Raw genomic sequence first — 15,134 nt, forward strand, 5'->3', positions numbered from 1 at the left:
CAAATTCCTTAAGTTGAAAAAAAGTATACTTTGCTAAAATAAATAAAAATACTGTATACATATTCAAATTGACTTCATGTGCATTTTCGTTTTTATTTTTTACTGTTCGAATATTAAAAAACTATTTTTTTCCTGAAAGACATAACTCATTTAAAAGATACCTTGTAATTTCTAAAAACCAAATGTTTTTACTTCTTCTTCCTAATTATTTAGTTTGAAATCTCCCAACTCACAATATTTGCTTTACATGGAACGTAAGGCGTTGTATGTTTTATCTGCAATATTTATGGAATTGTTCTCTTGTCTTTGCTACATTTTACGTCTTTCCTTTTCCGGTTCTGCATCGAAGCTGTAACCATGCCGGTGAGTTTTATTAAAAATTATCAATCAGTGATACCTTATTATGTTAAATTAAGTAGTTCTTTGTGACAATCTGTTAATCAGTTTTATAACTTATTTTGGTTGAAATATATATCGAAACTTAAACTGCGCATAAGTTAACATAAACACATGGCAGGATTTGACATCTCCCCTATACATTCAACAAAATAATCTAACCTCCATGTAGAAAAAAATCTTAAAATAACATTAGTGCTTAGTGGTTTAATTAGTGACATGAGTCTTAACGAATCGGATTATGCAGTGCTGTGAAACTAACCTAGATATTAACGTTTTCAGCTCGCTGTTGATCTTTTGCATCCGTCGCCCGCGTCGGAGAGGAGGAAACATAAGCTAAAGAGGCTGGTGCCGCATCCAAACTCATATTTCATGGATGTAAAATGCCCCGGCTGCTACAAAATCACAACAGTTTTCAGTCACGCGCAAAGGGTAGTGGTGTGCGCTGGTTGTTCAACAATCCTTTGCCAGCCTACTGGTGGTCGAGCTAGGTTAACCGAAGGTAACATATTTTACTTAATTCTAAAATATTTTTCTTTACATGTAAATTATAAGTTTATTAGTCGCTAAGCTTTTGTGCTTGATTACTCTTCAAGGATTACAGCTTTATTAGTAAGACAGAAAATGAGAAGGTACTTTGTGTAACAAAAAATTCGGCAATCTAAACCAATGTTGTAGTGACTTGAATGTGTAAATAAATTCATAAACAGATACAATTGCAAAGATTTTTCACTTGTTGATTGTTTATCATATACAAATTCTATAAAAGGCTGATTCAATGAAATCTATCTTATCTGTTATCATTAAACAAATAAATTGATGTCCTAATATAACATTTAACATAAAAAATTCTAGTTCAGTAACACATAAGATTTACCTTTGCATCATATAAAAGTTTTCTAGGTACCCTAAACTTTTGACCTCATTAAGAAGCAAATAGCAAAATAGTGGTTTTTGACAATAAGCAGATTTCTGTAATATTTTAGAAGTTTCTGTCTGTTTGATGCAATAATTTGCATATCAACATATGGTGCAACAATTAAAACTGTCTATTGGAAGAATCTGTTGCACAACATGGGATATTAACTTAAGTAAATGCATCATGTTGTGCAACATGAATACTACTAGGATGGCATTCTTAGGACAACAAAATTAATCAAAGAAAAGCCATTTTAGTATTTCATTACATTGTGATGGGATATTTTTAAATATTGATTCAACTTTAATGTATACTATATCTTATTTTCTATAGATATTTGATGTAGATATATGATTGAGCGTCGGTGGCTCAGTGGCTTGAACACTTGACTTGTAATCTACAGGTCTTAGGTTCGAATCCCGCCATGTACCAATGTGATGTTTGATTTTTCGAATTTTCATATGTACATAATTTACCCGACGTTCTTACGGTGAAGGTAAACATCGTGATGCAACCTGCACATATCGGTGAAGAAATTCAAAGATATGTGTGAAGTCAACCAACCCGCACTTGGCCAGCGTGGTTGACTATGGCCTAGTCACCCCTCATTAGGGTTGGCTCCGAGCCCCTCGGTGGGGACATATAGTGAGCTGGTGATGATGATGATGATGATGATGATTTGATGTAGACTTTTTTGTGTTGTCCACTTTTATATAGTTTTCTGTTAATTGTTTTTTTTTTATTTCATGAGTTGTAATAATAAAATAAATACTGATAATACTGGTGACTTTTTGTAGGAAAATTGTGTATTACAGATTTAAAAATAATTTTCAATACTAAGTAGTTTTAGAGCAAGTTCACTACTCGCTTCGTAATTGATTTATGGAATAAAGAAATGCAGTTCATATAAACATGCAATTAATAAAATATGGTAAAGTGTTTACACCAATGTGCTGTTGTCAATCTTTCTGTACAAAGGGTAGATAATTTTTTTTTAAATATTTGGTATTACGAGGTATATGTTAAAATTTTTTTTTTATATTTGTTACAGGTTGTTCGTTTAGAAGAAAACAACATTAAGTAATCCTTGAGAGAAGCCCTAATTTAAGATTTGCATTTTATTTCCAGTTCTGTGAACGAATTATATTTTACTAATTCATTAAAATTGATCCATTAAAGCGTGAATAAAGGCTTTTTCGAAAGGATTCGTGCGTTTTTCTCTATATTCCACTTACATTTATAATCTATTGTTTAGTAATCAAATAAAGTTTGTACATTTTATATAACACTAGTGGCCTATTTAATATTGAAAGAATTTTTGAATCAGCCCAGTATTTTTTGAGTTATTTCAATACTAGCAAAAATTTAAATTTTTCCTCTTTATAATAGTATAGATTGAAATTATAAGTTCAAATAATTTTAGCCTTGCTGTGTCATAACCCTTGATAATTGTTTAGTATGGTTGTAAATGACAGTATATTAAAAAATAATTTTATTAACATATTTTTTTTTCAAATCAGGGAAAATAAGTAAACATTAAAAAACTTTAGTAAAAACATTTATTATTTACATTGGAATTCATTTGTCAAAAGTTATCACAAGATTGCATTTATAAATTCTTAAATTCTAATTAAAAACAAAAATTTGTGACCATAAGTACAAGGGTGGGTGAACAGACAGTTCTCATTACAATAACATAATATTATAACATAGTCAAACATAACAATTCGGAAATATTAAAATGTATAAAATTTAACTATTAACAATTACACTATACAGTGATATTATTTGCATTATTAAAAAATTTATGTTCCTTCAATATTTTCGATTCATCTTCATCTAGTTTGGCGTCAGCATTTTTTATATCTTGCCGGATAGCTTCAATTAAATCGTTCAAAGAATCAAACTTCTTCTCTGGTCTTAAGTATCCAATTACACATATTTTTAGATTAGATCCATAAAAGTCGTTGTCGAATTTATGCATCACATGTGTTTCCTGAAAAAGAATTAAAAGTGATTTTAAAAACACTTTAAGAATAACAAATCTTGTACTTAATTAACCTCCTAGTTTTATTCTGATTCATAATCATTATATACAATAACTTTTGCAGATTTAGGGTGAGTTGCATCAAATCGCCGGTTATCGTAAAAGTTATAGTTATAGTTAATAGGGTTACAAGTGCAAAAACATATTCTCACAGAGGTTTTATGTGTTTTTCGTTTTTACAATGGAAACATTTAAACCTGAATGTCACTAAAGTGTCAAGTTGGTGTCAAGAATGACATTTACGTAAATTAAAATGTTTGGAAATTCATGTTTCGCCGTATATATTTATGTATCATACGCATGGTATTTTATAGTGACATAAACTTTTTGCCCACGGAGATGGAGAAAATGGCAAACTCTTGTGAAAATAAACTAGTTTGGGCCATTATTGAAACTGTATTTACTTTACTACTCAAATATGTAGCAAAAATGAAACAATAAAATTATACAAATATAAATGCATCTTATTTATTTTCCATATTATAAATTGTCCTCTCAATGCATATTATAAATTGTCCTTTTATGGAGGACATTTTTTTTAAATAAGAGAAAAGGGACAAGCGCTGTTGCTATGGCCTTAGACACTCGAAATTTGTCCAAACTGAATGATTGGCCAAATTTCGAGTTCCATCTTGGAAATCCATTATTCCCGAGCACGCAAGACTTTATTCTTCTGGATTACGTATAGGATAATAGTAGAGATTTTCTTTTTCCATTACTTTTTCCATTATTTGTACTTTTGAAGATAAGAGCTTGTGACAGTTGACACTACCGAACTGACACTAACCGTAACGTAACGCTAATTATAACCGCCCAAAATCGGGCGGTTATGATTAGTGTCATATATGACGTCATTTTGACCAGCGCAAAACTGGTGTAGCGAATATCATGAACATCCGTAGACGTAACCATCGTGAATGTGCTGGTTAAGGTTTATAGTTAGTTAATGTAACTCACCCTTAGTAAATTTTAAGGTTATTCCAATTATTACCGTTACAAATAATTTTAACTTTAACGGTAACCGGCGATATGGTGCAACTCACCCTTAGTCCCAAACTTAGTCTCTTGTCCTTCCCGCCCTTTTTCTTATAAGAAAAGGATGAGAAGGGAAATTGGACTCAACACTGGAGGAAACACATAAAGGAGAAATATCCTCATGTTTCCTCCTCTGTTAAGGGTAGGCAATGCATCTGCTATTGTGAATGTCTATGGGCAGCGGTCACCTCCATTTTGGCAGATTCAGGTGACCGTTTGCAACGTTTGCCACCTTACGATATAAAAAAAGCTTATCAGCTTGTCTTTTTCAGTACTTATCTTGTACTTATGTGATATTAAAGCATATGTGTCATGTTTATGTATTTAGCAGAACAATGTATTATTATACATATTATAATTATACATGTAAACTTAGGTGACAGTATGTTACAATAATAGTAGAAAAATGACTTCTCTGCCTACTCCATTGAATTAATCCAAGGGTGATGTGTTCTGTACATGATATATAAATTACTAATGATTACGATCCATTGACCTGAATCAATTGACTCAATTGTGATATGCAAGTACATACAGAGAAACATTGTCCCAACTTGTGTATCATCAACAATGAATGCATTCTATTACATTGGAGATAATTTTGAAAATCTGAACTGTAAAGTCAATTAATTATTTAATGGCAAAAATAAATATTCTGAAAGCTATATAAAATGATACCGAATAATCTTTCTATCTTTTCTTATAGTCAAATTCAATAGGAATAAAGAATTATACTTTTTTCATTAAATTAGTTGTCTATGGAATTATTTTAGAACTTTTCATTGTTTAAATTGATGATACAAAATATATCTGATATAAATCTGTTTAACCATAAAAAGATTCTTATCTTTAAAGGTTTAGAATCTTTAAATTTGTTATAAATTCATATTTGAACTGAATTCCACTATATGTTTCTGTGTTGTTTCACATTCATACTTAGATACTTGAAAGATTACTGTAATAGTGTTTACTAAGCTAACAGGAAGCCTTGATATCTATTTGTACAAAGCACTCATACACTTGAATCAGAATTATCTCTGCAAATATGTCTAAATTATACAAGTTTGAACAACTTACAACAGACATTTCCTTGTTTTCATAAAACGGACACCAACCAATATTTGCCACCATTTTGTATACCATATTAGAGTCTACTTGTGCCCAACCATAATAAACTCCGGGAGCCATATCTTTGGGTATAGATTGTACCACTTCTAGTGAATAATTTGCTGTAAAAGTAAATTCATAATAACAATTGTGTCAACTAAGAGACACTTGTCTATTACTTCAACTGCTAATTATAGAAAAGTAATTCAACGATTCTAATATTTCCTAACCAAGGTGATTTATCATTCAAGATAGTAACATTGTTTATCTAAATAAGATATTCAATGTTGTTTGATATTGTGTAAGCCATTGTTAACAGACCCAATTTCAAGAGTCAACAATCTAACATTGTTAGTTTTTGTCTTTGTGAGATTACATTTAATGTAATATCAATAATGTTCATTTACTGACATCTATTTACATTTAGTACTTTTGCTATATCTTGCATTGAAATAATGTTTATAAGTCTCATACAAGATTAAAATCTTATTAGGTTTTATACTTTTTAAATCTAACTCAAAAACAGATTGTTTTAATTGTTGAGCCTTTTCAAGTGTTGGATCTTAGTTTTAAAATATTAATTATAATCTTGGTTTGTTAATTTAAGTTCAAAAGTATATGGTTTAAGATTTAACATAATTTAATAATAAAATATATGCAACACTAATATAATATGCATATTCATGAAGTTTAAAATAATGCAAACTAGTTTAGCAACTAACTCATTGGCTAAGTTGTCATGTATTTATTGCTACTATGGTAATACTATGGTAAAAAACCTAATAAGCTTATTCAATCGGTGCTGATAATGTATAAGACATACCTGTTGGACAACCCAAGTCTTTAGAGCCTCTCCCGAAACCTTTCACCACCTCACCCTCCATAAAAAATGGTAACAAAGACGATGTCATCGTTCTAATTTCCCTAAAATTAAGCGTTATCTATTAGAATGATACGTAACAAAAAGTAATGATTTTATTATTATCCTATCAGAGTAACAAATTTATCAATTATACATACCTAATGTGTTTTATAAAAAAAGTACAGCATTGCATGAAAATTATTAGGCAATTAAATGCTTCGGTTACAAACGTCCTTTTTGTTATGCTGGCATTTTAGCACTCGAGTTAGAGTTGGAAAACCACTGAGCACGTCGCATACGTGTTGAATTTCAGATTAGACTGCTGACAGAAGTCAAAAGATAAGGAAATGTCATATTTATCATCACAAATTACAAAAGCGGTTGCCATGGCTACAAAAATAAGAGTATTTGAAAACATTAAATTGTCCTATTTGCTATATAAGTGATTATCTTTATTCTCTCACGTCGTAAACTCTAAATAAATTACCTAATGAAAAAGTAATTTAATTTGAAAGTAAAATTCTTTGTATTAACAATCTGTGTGGTCTGTGGTCTTATTGTCTACGGAATAATAAATTTTTGTTCGTGATGTCGCACTATTTATTTCATAAATTTATTTACTTTATTATTTGTGAAGTGAAAAACCAATTAATCTGAGTTTAAAATTGATTAAAATATCCAAGGATATTCGCGTCTCAAATGATTTAAATGATGGACATAGTCCTTAGATCTGTATGTTAGGATTGTGTTGTTGACAAGAGTTAGTCAAATGATGGCGAAAATAATAACTTACAATATGTTTAATAAAAACTAATGTTAAAATGACTGAAAACGGGTTCGAAGGTAATCGATCTCCACCTTCGTGGGACATGCCCGGACCATCATCACTGGCGGCTATTCTGGACACCGTTTTTACGTCTTCCTCAGATAACCAGACAAGAAATGGTACGTTTTATAGAAATCATTCTTATAAAGGGATTGTATTCTTAATTATTTATGTATTACATCTCTTTTTCAGAGGAAATGGATTGTGAGCCGCTTTTCGCAGAGAGCGATGATGATGTTGAAGTGCTTCCATCTGCCCCAGAACAGTATTCATTGCCCAGAAACGAGTCGACATCTAAAAATGCTGTTTCATCTGACTTTGTTAATTCCACTTCACAAGCTCAGTCATATGTTGTAAATATACCACTGTCACACCTTGGGTCAGCCCACACCCCTGTACCTGAAGAGTACCAGCCACTGCCTGATAGCTCAAGTTCATTGGATTATGTACTAAGAAATAACAATGCAGATAGTAACAATGCCAATGGGCAAAGATTTCCTGATGTAAATATACGTTACCAACCAAAAGCATTTCCTCCAACTCAAGATTTCTATTTCCCTCACTATAGACATTACGGTCAAAATTCAGAACAAAGGGAACCCCGAGAGTATGTTGCAAACTCATATGGCAGTAATAGACTACCCCAAAATGAGGCTAGTGGCTATTCAAACCAGCCGATTAACTACACAGTACAATCTACTCCCCCGCAATTGCAGGACAATATGAACAGAGGGTATGATAATATATCAGCAAACAATATTTACAATCAAATGTCTTCACCAGATAACAATTATGGGGACAGGAATCCTCCAAGTAACTTAGAGAGACCGAGTCGTAAGTTAAATATCTCTCCTCGGAGAAGACTGTCTAAGGGGAGTGCAGTCAATACAAACTTAATTGAAGTTAGCTCAGAAGATGAAGATGATGTTCCAGGCCCTAGGAAGAGGCAGTGCGATAATGGTGCTGGTAATTCAGGCTCTAATATAAAGATGGACGTCTCCACAGGTGCAAATGAGATTAATGCAAATGTTATATCTAGAGTGGAAATCAAAAGGGAGCCATTAGAGCAATCAGAAGCTTCAGCGCAAGCACGAGGAGATGCCGTGGGAGTACGAAGGCCAAATGAGATTACCATTGGGACTGGAAATAATGTCAATACTATTCATATCAGAGCAACGTTTAAACGCAATGATTTTAGACAGAATGTACCGAGTGTGTCTGCTGCAGTGGTGTCGCCAGTTATCCGTCATCCTGGTAATCAGAATTGCAGAGAACGAAATTGTGGGAATGACTGTACAAGGAATAATCAAAACAATGCAACACCGAATAGATCTCATCACCATTATTACCACCATCACCATCATCATCACCACCATCGGGTCTTAAAATGTACTTGTAATTTGCCAAGTTCAGGGAACTTGAATTCCGCGAATATTAAAGAAGAACCCGGTCAAGCAAATCAGGCCGCTGCAGTAAAACGAGAACCCGGTGCAGCGCAAGTGGCACGTCAAGAAGAAAATCAACCAATACCTGTTAACAATATCAAAATGGAGGCAGGAAATCAACAAGTGATCAAAATAGAGCCAGGCTGCTCCAATCAATTAAGAAATATGGATGAGAACAGGAATGTGATTGTGAAAATTGAAGCAAATGCAAATGACAACAGTACTAGGAGATGCTGCATAGTGGATGCGGGTGGAGACAGGAAAGTTAAAGGAATATCTCCTCAACCTGGACCAAGTGCACGAAGAGGCAATGATAATGATAATGCAAATATCAATCAGAACCAGGTTAGTATTAAACCACACTGCAGTAAAGTTTTGTTTTGCTAATCTTTGAAACAGCTGGGCTAATTTAAATGGAAAGGTTATTAAAGTATGCAGGAATGTTATAGGCTACTTTTTAAATTTCAGAGACCACAGTATGACAATGCAGCTGCCCGAAGACCAAATAATCCAGGTTTATCAGCTCCTGACTTGCAACTAGATTGGTTCACCGACAGCTCTGATGATGATGTTCAGGTGTTGAATGAAGAAAATAATCAAGTAAGTTCATCTTTATCAATTTCATCCCATATTATTATGAATGGTTTTGAAATTTTCATTGAAATTTTGCTTTTAACATACAAATTAATATTGTAAATTCATACTAAATTGTAAATGTAACTTCTAGCCAGAGGTAATTGATCTCACGAGTTCTCCAAGCGCGAGTGCCCCACCGGAGTCTCCAGTGCGTGCATCGCCGACGTTGGAGCCTCAGCCGCCTCAGGCTGCGCCCCAAGCTGCGCCTCAAGCTGCACCACAAGCTGCACCTCAAGCTGCGCCTCAAGCTACGCCTCAAGCTACGCCACAAGTTCCGCCTCAAGTTGAGCCACAAGCGGACCCCCAAGCACAGTCCTGTGAGCCACCCCAGCCGCAGGCAGCGCGAGTCAACTTCCGCGCTACCGGCCGCGCGCCATTCGCCTCAAGGATTAGCGAAGCCCAGAGGACCACTGAGCCACAAATCTACCATCCTAATTCACATGTTCCGCACCACTCATTCGTTCGTACAAGGTATGTTCTTCTACAGTCGGGAAATCTGGCGGTGTCCCATCCTAAAACCTAGTAGCTTTAATGTTTTGTTCTAAATTGAATGAATGATATTCAATAGAACCCAGACCCACGGCAATATGTCTGTAAATGGAACACCGCAGATTTCCACGACATACACACATTACATATATACATATTTTAATGTATTTTTTCTTGTTTATAAAGCACTTTTTAGTCCTCAATCTCTTGTGCCGTTCTCATGACTTCCAGATACGTGTATCTCATCATGAAAACTTTCTCGCCTGCTTAGACGTCGTGATGCCTACTTTCTCATGATTATGTTAGAAATATAAAAAACTAGATTCCGCCCACGAAACCATCCTCGTGGAATAATAAGAATTATATATTGCAATTTTCTATATTTAGTTGTTACATTGAAACACATTAGGTTATAGTATTAGTTTATCTTTTTATGATAACCAATAGTGTTGTGTGCACTGTGCAGGGTGCGCGTGGGCACGTGCATGGTGCCGTGCCCGACGTGCTGTTGTGCGCCCACCGTGCCCAGCACGCACGCCACGCCGCCCATGGCGCATCGTAAGTATACAATACTTTCTTAATAACATTTCTCAACATCACCATCCTCCTTGTCCTACTCCTGTAGGGTCGGAGCAACAGGTTTTTGTCCTCCAATAACTCTATCATACGCCATATCAGTCCCTTTTTGATCATGTCTTCTTTCACGCAATCCATTCATCTTTTTCTAAGTCTACCTCTACCGGTATACCCTTCCACACTCATAACTAACGTTCTCCTTATAACATGCGATTCATAACATGCTCATACCATGCTACTCCTCTACTCTCCAAACTGCCTGTAATATACTCATTTAAAAAAAAATTCATCTCGCATCCTATCCATTCGTATTTCCCCAAACATCCATCTTTAACATCAATTAAAATTCATACTCTCCTTACGCTATTATTTATTTACTTGAAGTCTTTCGACTAACATCAGGTAATATTGGGTGATTTATGACATTTTCTTGTAGGCGTGGTACTTAGGTATTTCGACAAAATAGTTATCTTGATAATTGGTGTAGTCGTAATCCTCAATATCACAATTCATATTTCCACTAAATAATTATAGATCATAACGATATGTTTCGATTAAGATATTGAATTGACGTCCACCGAACACATGGTCGCGCGCGCATTCCGTCGCGACTCAAATGGAACTGACTCGATTCACAAAATGGCCGCCCTACCAGTGCTCGGTGTTCGCCATGGGCATAGAGTAAGCCTACATACTTATTTATTTATTTATTTATTTATTTAACACTTTTGCACATATAATACAAGAAAGCTAAAATTAAGTAACATTAGACTTGCGCAAAAGCGGCCTTATCGCTGGAAGCGATCTCTTCCAGGCAACCCAGTGGGACAGGAGAAGCAAGACAGACAGACTATTATGTATAAATGTTAATACTAATACATGTGCCATGCCATGCTTAATACTTTCTGCTTTACATCCAATCGTAATATCAAAATGTTTTTGCTCTTGTTTTATCTACAGCTTTAAATAACAAGTGATGTTTATGTTATGTATATAAATATGTTTAAATGATAACAATTGTTTACGCAGTTGGTGAAAGACGTCGTAACTCAATGCCGATAGCGCCGCCGTACATAATGCACGAGCGGCTCTGGCACCGACAACACCACATGCTGGTATATAATCTTGTTATTTGTTTATATTTATATGTAACTAGCTTTTGCCCGCGACAACGTCCGCGTGGTATTAAGAAAAACATGAGCCTACTTGTTTTTCCAGACTATCCTGGACATCTATGCCAAATTTCTGCGATAACTGTTCACCAGTTTAGGCTACAAACTGTAACAAACATCCATCCATGTAAACTTTCGCTTTTATAATATTAGTATAATGTTACTTGTTAGTATAAAAATTTATATGTAATGTTATAGTTAGTATAAATTACTTTTTTTTTATTCCGACCTTCTGTTACTTAGACTGAGGTGAAATTTTATTAGTGTTTTTCTGCATTAGACCCTAGTATGAGGATGCATACTCAATTTGTATTTGTTTTTGTTTTATAAATACTAGGTTTCCAGTGGTATTTTTTGTACAGGAGGTACAGAGGCGCAGTATGATAGGCGACCTGGCGGGCAGCCTCAACGTGCCGCCGCCCTACCCGCCCGCGTACACGCCCACGCCGCGCTCCACCGCATACCTCTCCGTGAGTTACATCTCACACTGCTGCTCACCACTCACCACTCACCACTCACTAATTGCTCACTATGTCATTAATTTATTACTAATAACCACTAATTGGTCATTAAGTCATTAATTGGTCACTAAGAATCACTAGTTGGTCACTAAGAGTCATTAATTGGTCACTAATAGTCACTAATTGGTCACTAAGAGTCACTAATAGTCCCTAGTTGGTCACTAACAGTCACTAAGAGTCAGAAATTGGTCACTAAGAGTTACTAATTAGTCACTAAGGGAGATGTTTTTTTTGTATAAGGGAGGAACCATAGATTATTACTGTAGATTTAGTATAAAAAACTCATTCCATTGGAAGATTTAAGTATCCATACTCCCCAAAGTCTCGCCGCCAAGTAATTTATTGCTTATTTAATCTGTATTGCGGTATTTTAATATTATATTATTTTTTATAGTTCCCAGATCACTTTGAGCAGAATGACAATGGTCAGATGCCTGTAATGCTGTAAGTTTTTTTACATTTAACATAATAAAATCGTTTATTTAAATTATCAGAATATTGAATAAAATGATTGTTGCAGCGATGGTCAGAATGTTCATCACCACATGCATCACCACCACGTGCCGGTGAACCCCTCGCCGCATCTGCATATATCTATACAACCATCCGTCATGGTAAGTCTTAAATACATCTATTTTGGACAGAAGTGAAATATGCTTTTATTATGTACTAGCTGTTGTCCACGACTTCGCCTGCGTAAAGTAAGAAAAATATAGCCTATGTTACTCGTTGATAACGTAGCTTTTTAAAGGTGCAAGAATTTTTGAAATCGTTTCAGAAGTTTTGAGTTATTTATTTTCAAAAATATAAACCTTTCCTCTATATTACATCCATATTTCTTATTAGCTGTTTGTCGCGACTTCGTCAGCGGAAAATAAAAAAAATAAAGAAAGATGGCTATAATTCTTTATTTTTGTTACCTTTCTAATTATAAAATAACTTTTTAATCAGCCCAGTAGTTTTTACTTGAGTCAAATACATACAGAAATTCAAAATTTCATATTTTCAAATCTGTTTTTTTCATGCAAATCATGTAAAATATGTTATACATAAAACAAAAATAAAGATATATGAAGAAATAATAATAAACTTTATTTCGAGCTAGACTTCTTACAAGAACAAACTTAATGCCTATTTTAGTCACATTATGTTTCCTGTATATTTTTGTAATATCTTGTGTGTATATGTTTGTATGTGTGTTTGTGTGTGTAAGGGTCCGTCGCTGTCGCTGGCGGCGCACATGGCGGCGATGGTGCGCGCGGCGTCGTCGGCGGAGGCGCGGCGCTCCTCGCGCGGCGCCTCGCGCGCAGTCATCGAGCGCAACACCTACCGCCACGCCTACGCGCGCCCCGCGCCGCACCACCAGGACGAGAAGTGCACCATCTGCCTCTCCCTCTTCGAAGTCGACTCCGACTGCAGGTACCTGCTACCTTACCTTGCTATTACCCAACAACCCAATCGAATGTTTGTCTCTCTTTAGTAACTTGACTTACACAATTTTCATTCTCACTAAATAACAAACTACTGCCAAATACTTGTAATCGAACACTTCGTTTTGAAACCTTATAATCTAGACATCAAAATTTTAAGGTAGTTTTTAGTTTGAACGTGGCCTTATTTAAGACGCTACACTAAAATCTCGTTACAGTATACTGCCATTAGTGTATTATAGATTAATTTTGAAGATGAAATAAAATAAAAGACAAAATCCAAATAAATATATTGCTGTCCCTGTCTAATCCCCTAATTAATGATACGTTTATACTTGGCCAGTACAGTTATAGTTGGACAGTCGCATAAGCTTTACACCGATTGTATAGACTCATTGACGCCAGGTAGTGTTCGCACAATGTTCGTTGCATTCCAGTCCAGTTATTGAGAGCTACGGTCCAACTGTACTGTCCAAGTGCAAACCAGGTATAAATGATATTATACTTTGTCACCAGACGTCTGCCGTGCATGCACCTGTTCCACATGGAGTGCGTGGACCAGTGGCTGAGCACCAACAAGCACTGCCCCATCTGCCGCGTCGACATCGAGACGCACCTCAACAAGGACGCCGCCTTCTGAACGCACACGGCACCGCCTCACTGGTATTGTATATTCTACATGACATATCATCAAATATATACTAATATAATAAGCGCCAATGGCCTAATGGTTTGGGGTACCGATCTTGCGGTCGAGCGTTCGAATCCTGCTATTCGACTATTGAGAATCATATCCTAGCACAAGCCTAGTTGGAATAGTTAAAGGAAATATTAGTGCTTTAAAAAAAATCTACTAATATTTTTAATTTAAGAAATAGTAATAATAATCAAGCATAAACACACACTACTTCGTGGCGTAAGATGTCAGCAATCACAGCATATTTTTAAATTAAGTAAAAGCCCTACACTTACGACACTCTTTAGGCTATGTCCACGATATGAAACTTATGTGGTAAATAATTTGAAAAAACCTTCATGTGGAAAGGGACCACAAAGTACTTTGGCTAATGAAAGTTATTCAGAAGTAATTAAAAACAATAGACTAAATTTAAACATTTTAACTGCAAGCGGTCATAAATAACATACATCCACAAAAATAATTTGGCAATACAATAAAATTGTTTCAATTGATAAGATAAAAGATATATTTTGTTAATAAATAATCATTTACTTTTTCAAGATGCTGACGTCACCCCTAGGATCATAGGACATGCCCACAGAGTCACCAAATGTGGTAAATATTAAGACAAATATAATGGCTTTTGGCCAAAATGGTTAAAATGGCCTACTGGAACGACTAATTCACTTGATTTGCAAGATAACAGAAATTAAAATAAGCACAACATATAAGATTAAATTGAATTATAATCCAAATAAATATATGAATATGTTTCTTACTCTTAGTTCACTAGCAATATCTATAAATATATTATTACTTAAGTTATTAACTTTTTAATATTTCACCGATCTTTTAATTAAAGATCAGAATATTAATCATTTATATTCTACTGATCTTAACATAGATGACAATTGAATATAAAAACCTTTCTTTTTTTACAAATTGTTATTTATTTTCGTTTTAATTACAGAAGTAATTTTTTTTAAAGTAAGTC

General features: G+C 34.6%; 3 protein-coding genes across 3 annotated transcripts; 2 read left to right on the forward strand and 1 right to left on the reverse strand.

The window, feature by feature from the left end:
- The first annotated feature begins 252 nt into the window (after window positions 1-252).
- Window positions 253-2,520, forward strand: LOC106104323 (40S ribosomal protein S27). The gene is made up of 3 exons (XM_013284342.1): window positions 253-363; window positions 679-898; window positions 2,367-2,520. Exons 1-3 carry the CDS (start codon window positions 358-360, stop codon window positions 2,393-2,395), a joined length of 255 nt encoding a protein of 84 aa, XP_013139796.1. The 5' UTR covers window positions 253-357; the 3' UTR covers window positions 2,396-2,520.
- A 336-nt stretch (window positions 2,521-2,856) lies between these two features.
- LOC106104248 (putative riboflavin kinase) lies at window positions 2,857-6,698 on the reverse strand. Its single transcript, XM_013284230.1, has 4 exons — window positions 6,525-6,698; window positions 6,328-6,428; window positions 5,475-5,626; window positions 2,857-3,311 (listed from the first exon to the last, which is right to left on the reverse strand). Exons 1-4 carry the CDS (start codon window positions 6,557-6,559, stop codon window positions 3,087-3,089), a joined length of 513 nt encoding a protein of 170 aa, XP_013139684.1. The 5' UTR covers window positions 6,560-6,698; the 3' UTR covers window positions 2,857-3,086.
- A 221-nt stretch (window positions 6,699-6,919) lies between these two features.
- LOC106104247 (GATA zinc finger domain-containing protein 14) lies at window positions 6,920-15,057 on the forward strand. Its single transcript, XM_013284229.1, has 12 exons — window positions 6,920-7,311; window positions 7,385-8,982; window positions 9,106-9,237; window positions 9,365-9,744; window positions 10,229-10,320; window positions 11,368-11,453; window positions 11,873-11,980; window positions 12,426-12,475; window positions 12,552-12,645; window positions 13,245-13,450; window positions 13,978-14,124; window positions 14,702-15,057. The coding sequence occupies exons 1-11, from the start codon at window positions 7,188-7,190 to the stop codon at window positions 14,099-14,101; spliced, it is 2,994 nt and encodes a 997-aa protein (XP_013139683.1). The 5' UTR covers window positions 6,920-7,187; the 3' UTR covers window positions 14,102-14,124; window positions 14,702-15,057.
- The last annotated feature ends 77 nt before the right edge of the window (window positions 15,058-15,134 follow it).

The sequence above is a fragment of the Papilio polytes genome, unplaced genomic scaffold (genome assembly GCF_000836215.1).
Source record: "Papilio polytes unplaced genomic scaffold, Ppol_1.0 DF823691.1, whole genome shotgun sequence".
In the NCBI taxonomy this organism is placed as follows: domain Eukaryota; kingdom Metazoa; phylum Arthropoda; class Insecta; order Lepidoptera; family Papilionidae; genus Papilio; species Papilio polytes.

What these genes read in the sequence shown, in the direction of transcription:
- LOC106104247 (XM_013284229.1), top strand. Translation starts at nt 7,188, where the DNA reads ATGACTGAAAACGGGTTCGAAGGTAATCGATCTCCACCTTCGTGGGAC. An exon ending in CACTCATTCGTTCGTACAAG is followed by an intron (nt 9,745 to 10,228) that starts GTATGTTCTTCT and finishes TGCACTGTGCAG; the next exon opens with GGTGCGCGTGGGCACGTGCA. An exon ending in GCTCCACCGCATACCTCTCC is followed by an intron (nt 11,981 to 12,425) that starts GTGAGTTACATC and finishes TATTTTTTATAG; the next exon opens with TTCCCAGATCACTTTGAGCA.
- LOC106104323 (XM_013284342.1), top strand. An exon ending in TCGAGCTAGGTTAACCGAAG is followed by an intron (nt 899 to 2,366) that starts GTAACATATTTT and finishes TATTTGTTACAG; the next exon opens with GTTGTTCGTTTAGAAGAAAA.
- LOC106104248 (XM_013284230.1), bottom strand. Translation starts at nt 6,559, where the DNA reads ATGCAATGCTGTACTTTTTTTATAAAACACATTAG. An exon ending in AGACTTGGGTTGTCCAACAG is followed by an intron (nt 5,627 to 6,327) that starts GTATGTCTTATA and finishes TTACTTTTACAG; the next exon opens with CAAATTATTCACTAGAAGTG. An exon ending in AAAACAAGGAAATGTCTGTT is followed by an intron (nt 3,312 to 5,474) that starts GTAAGTTGTTCA and finishes ATTCTTTTTCAG; the next exon opens with GAAACACATGTGATGCATAA.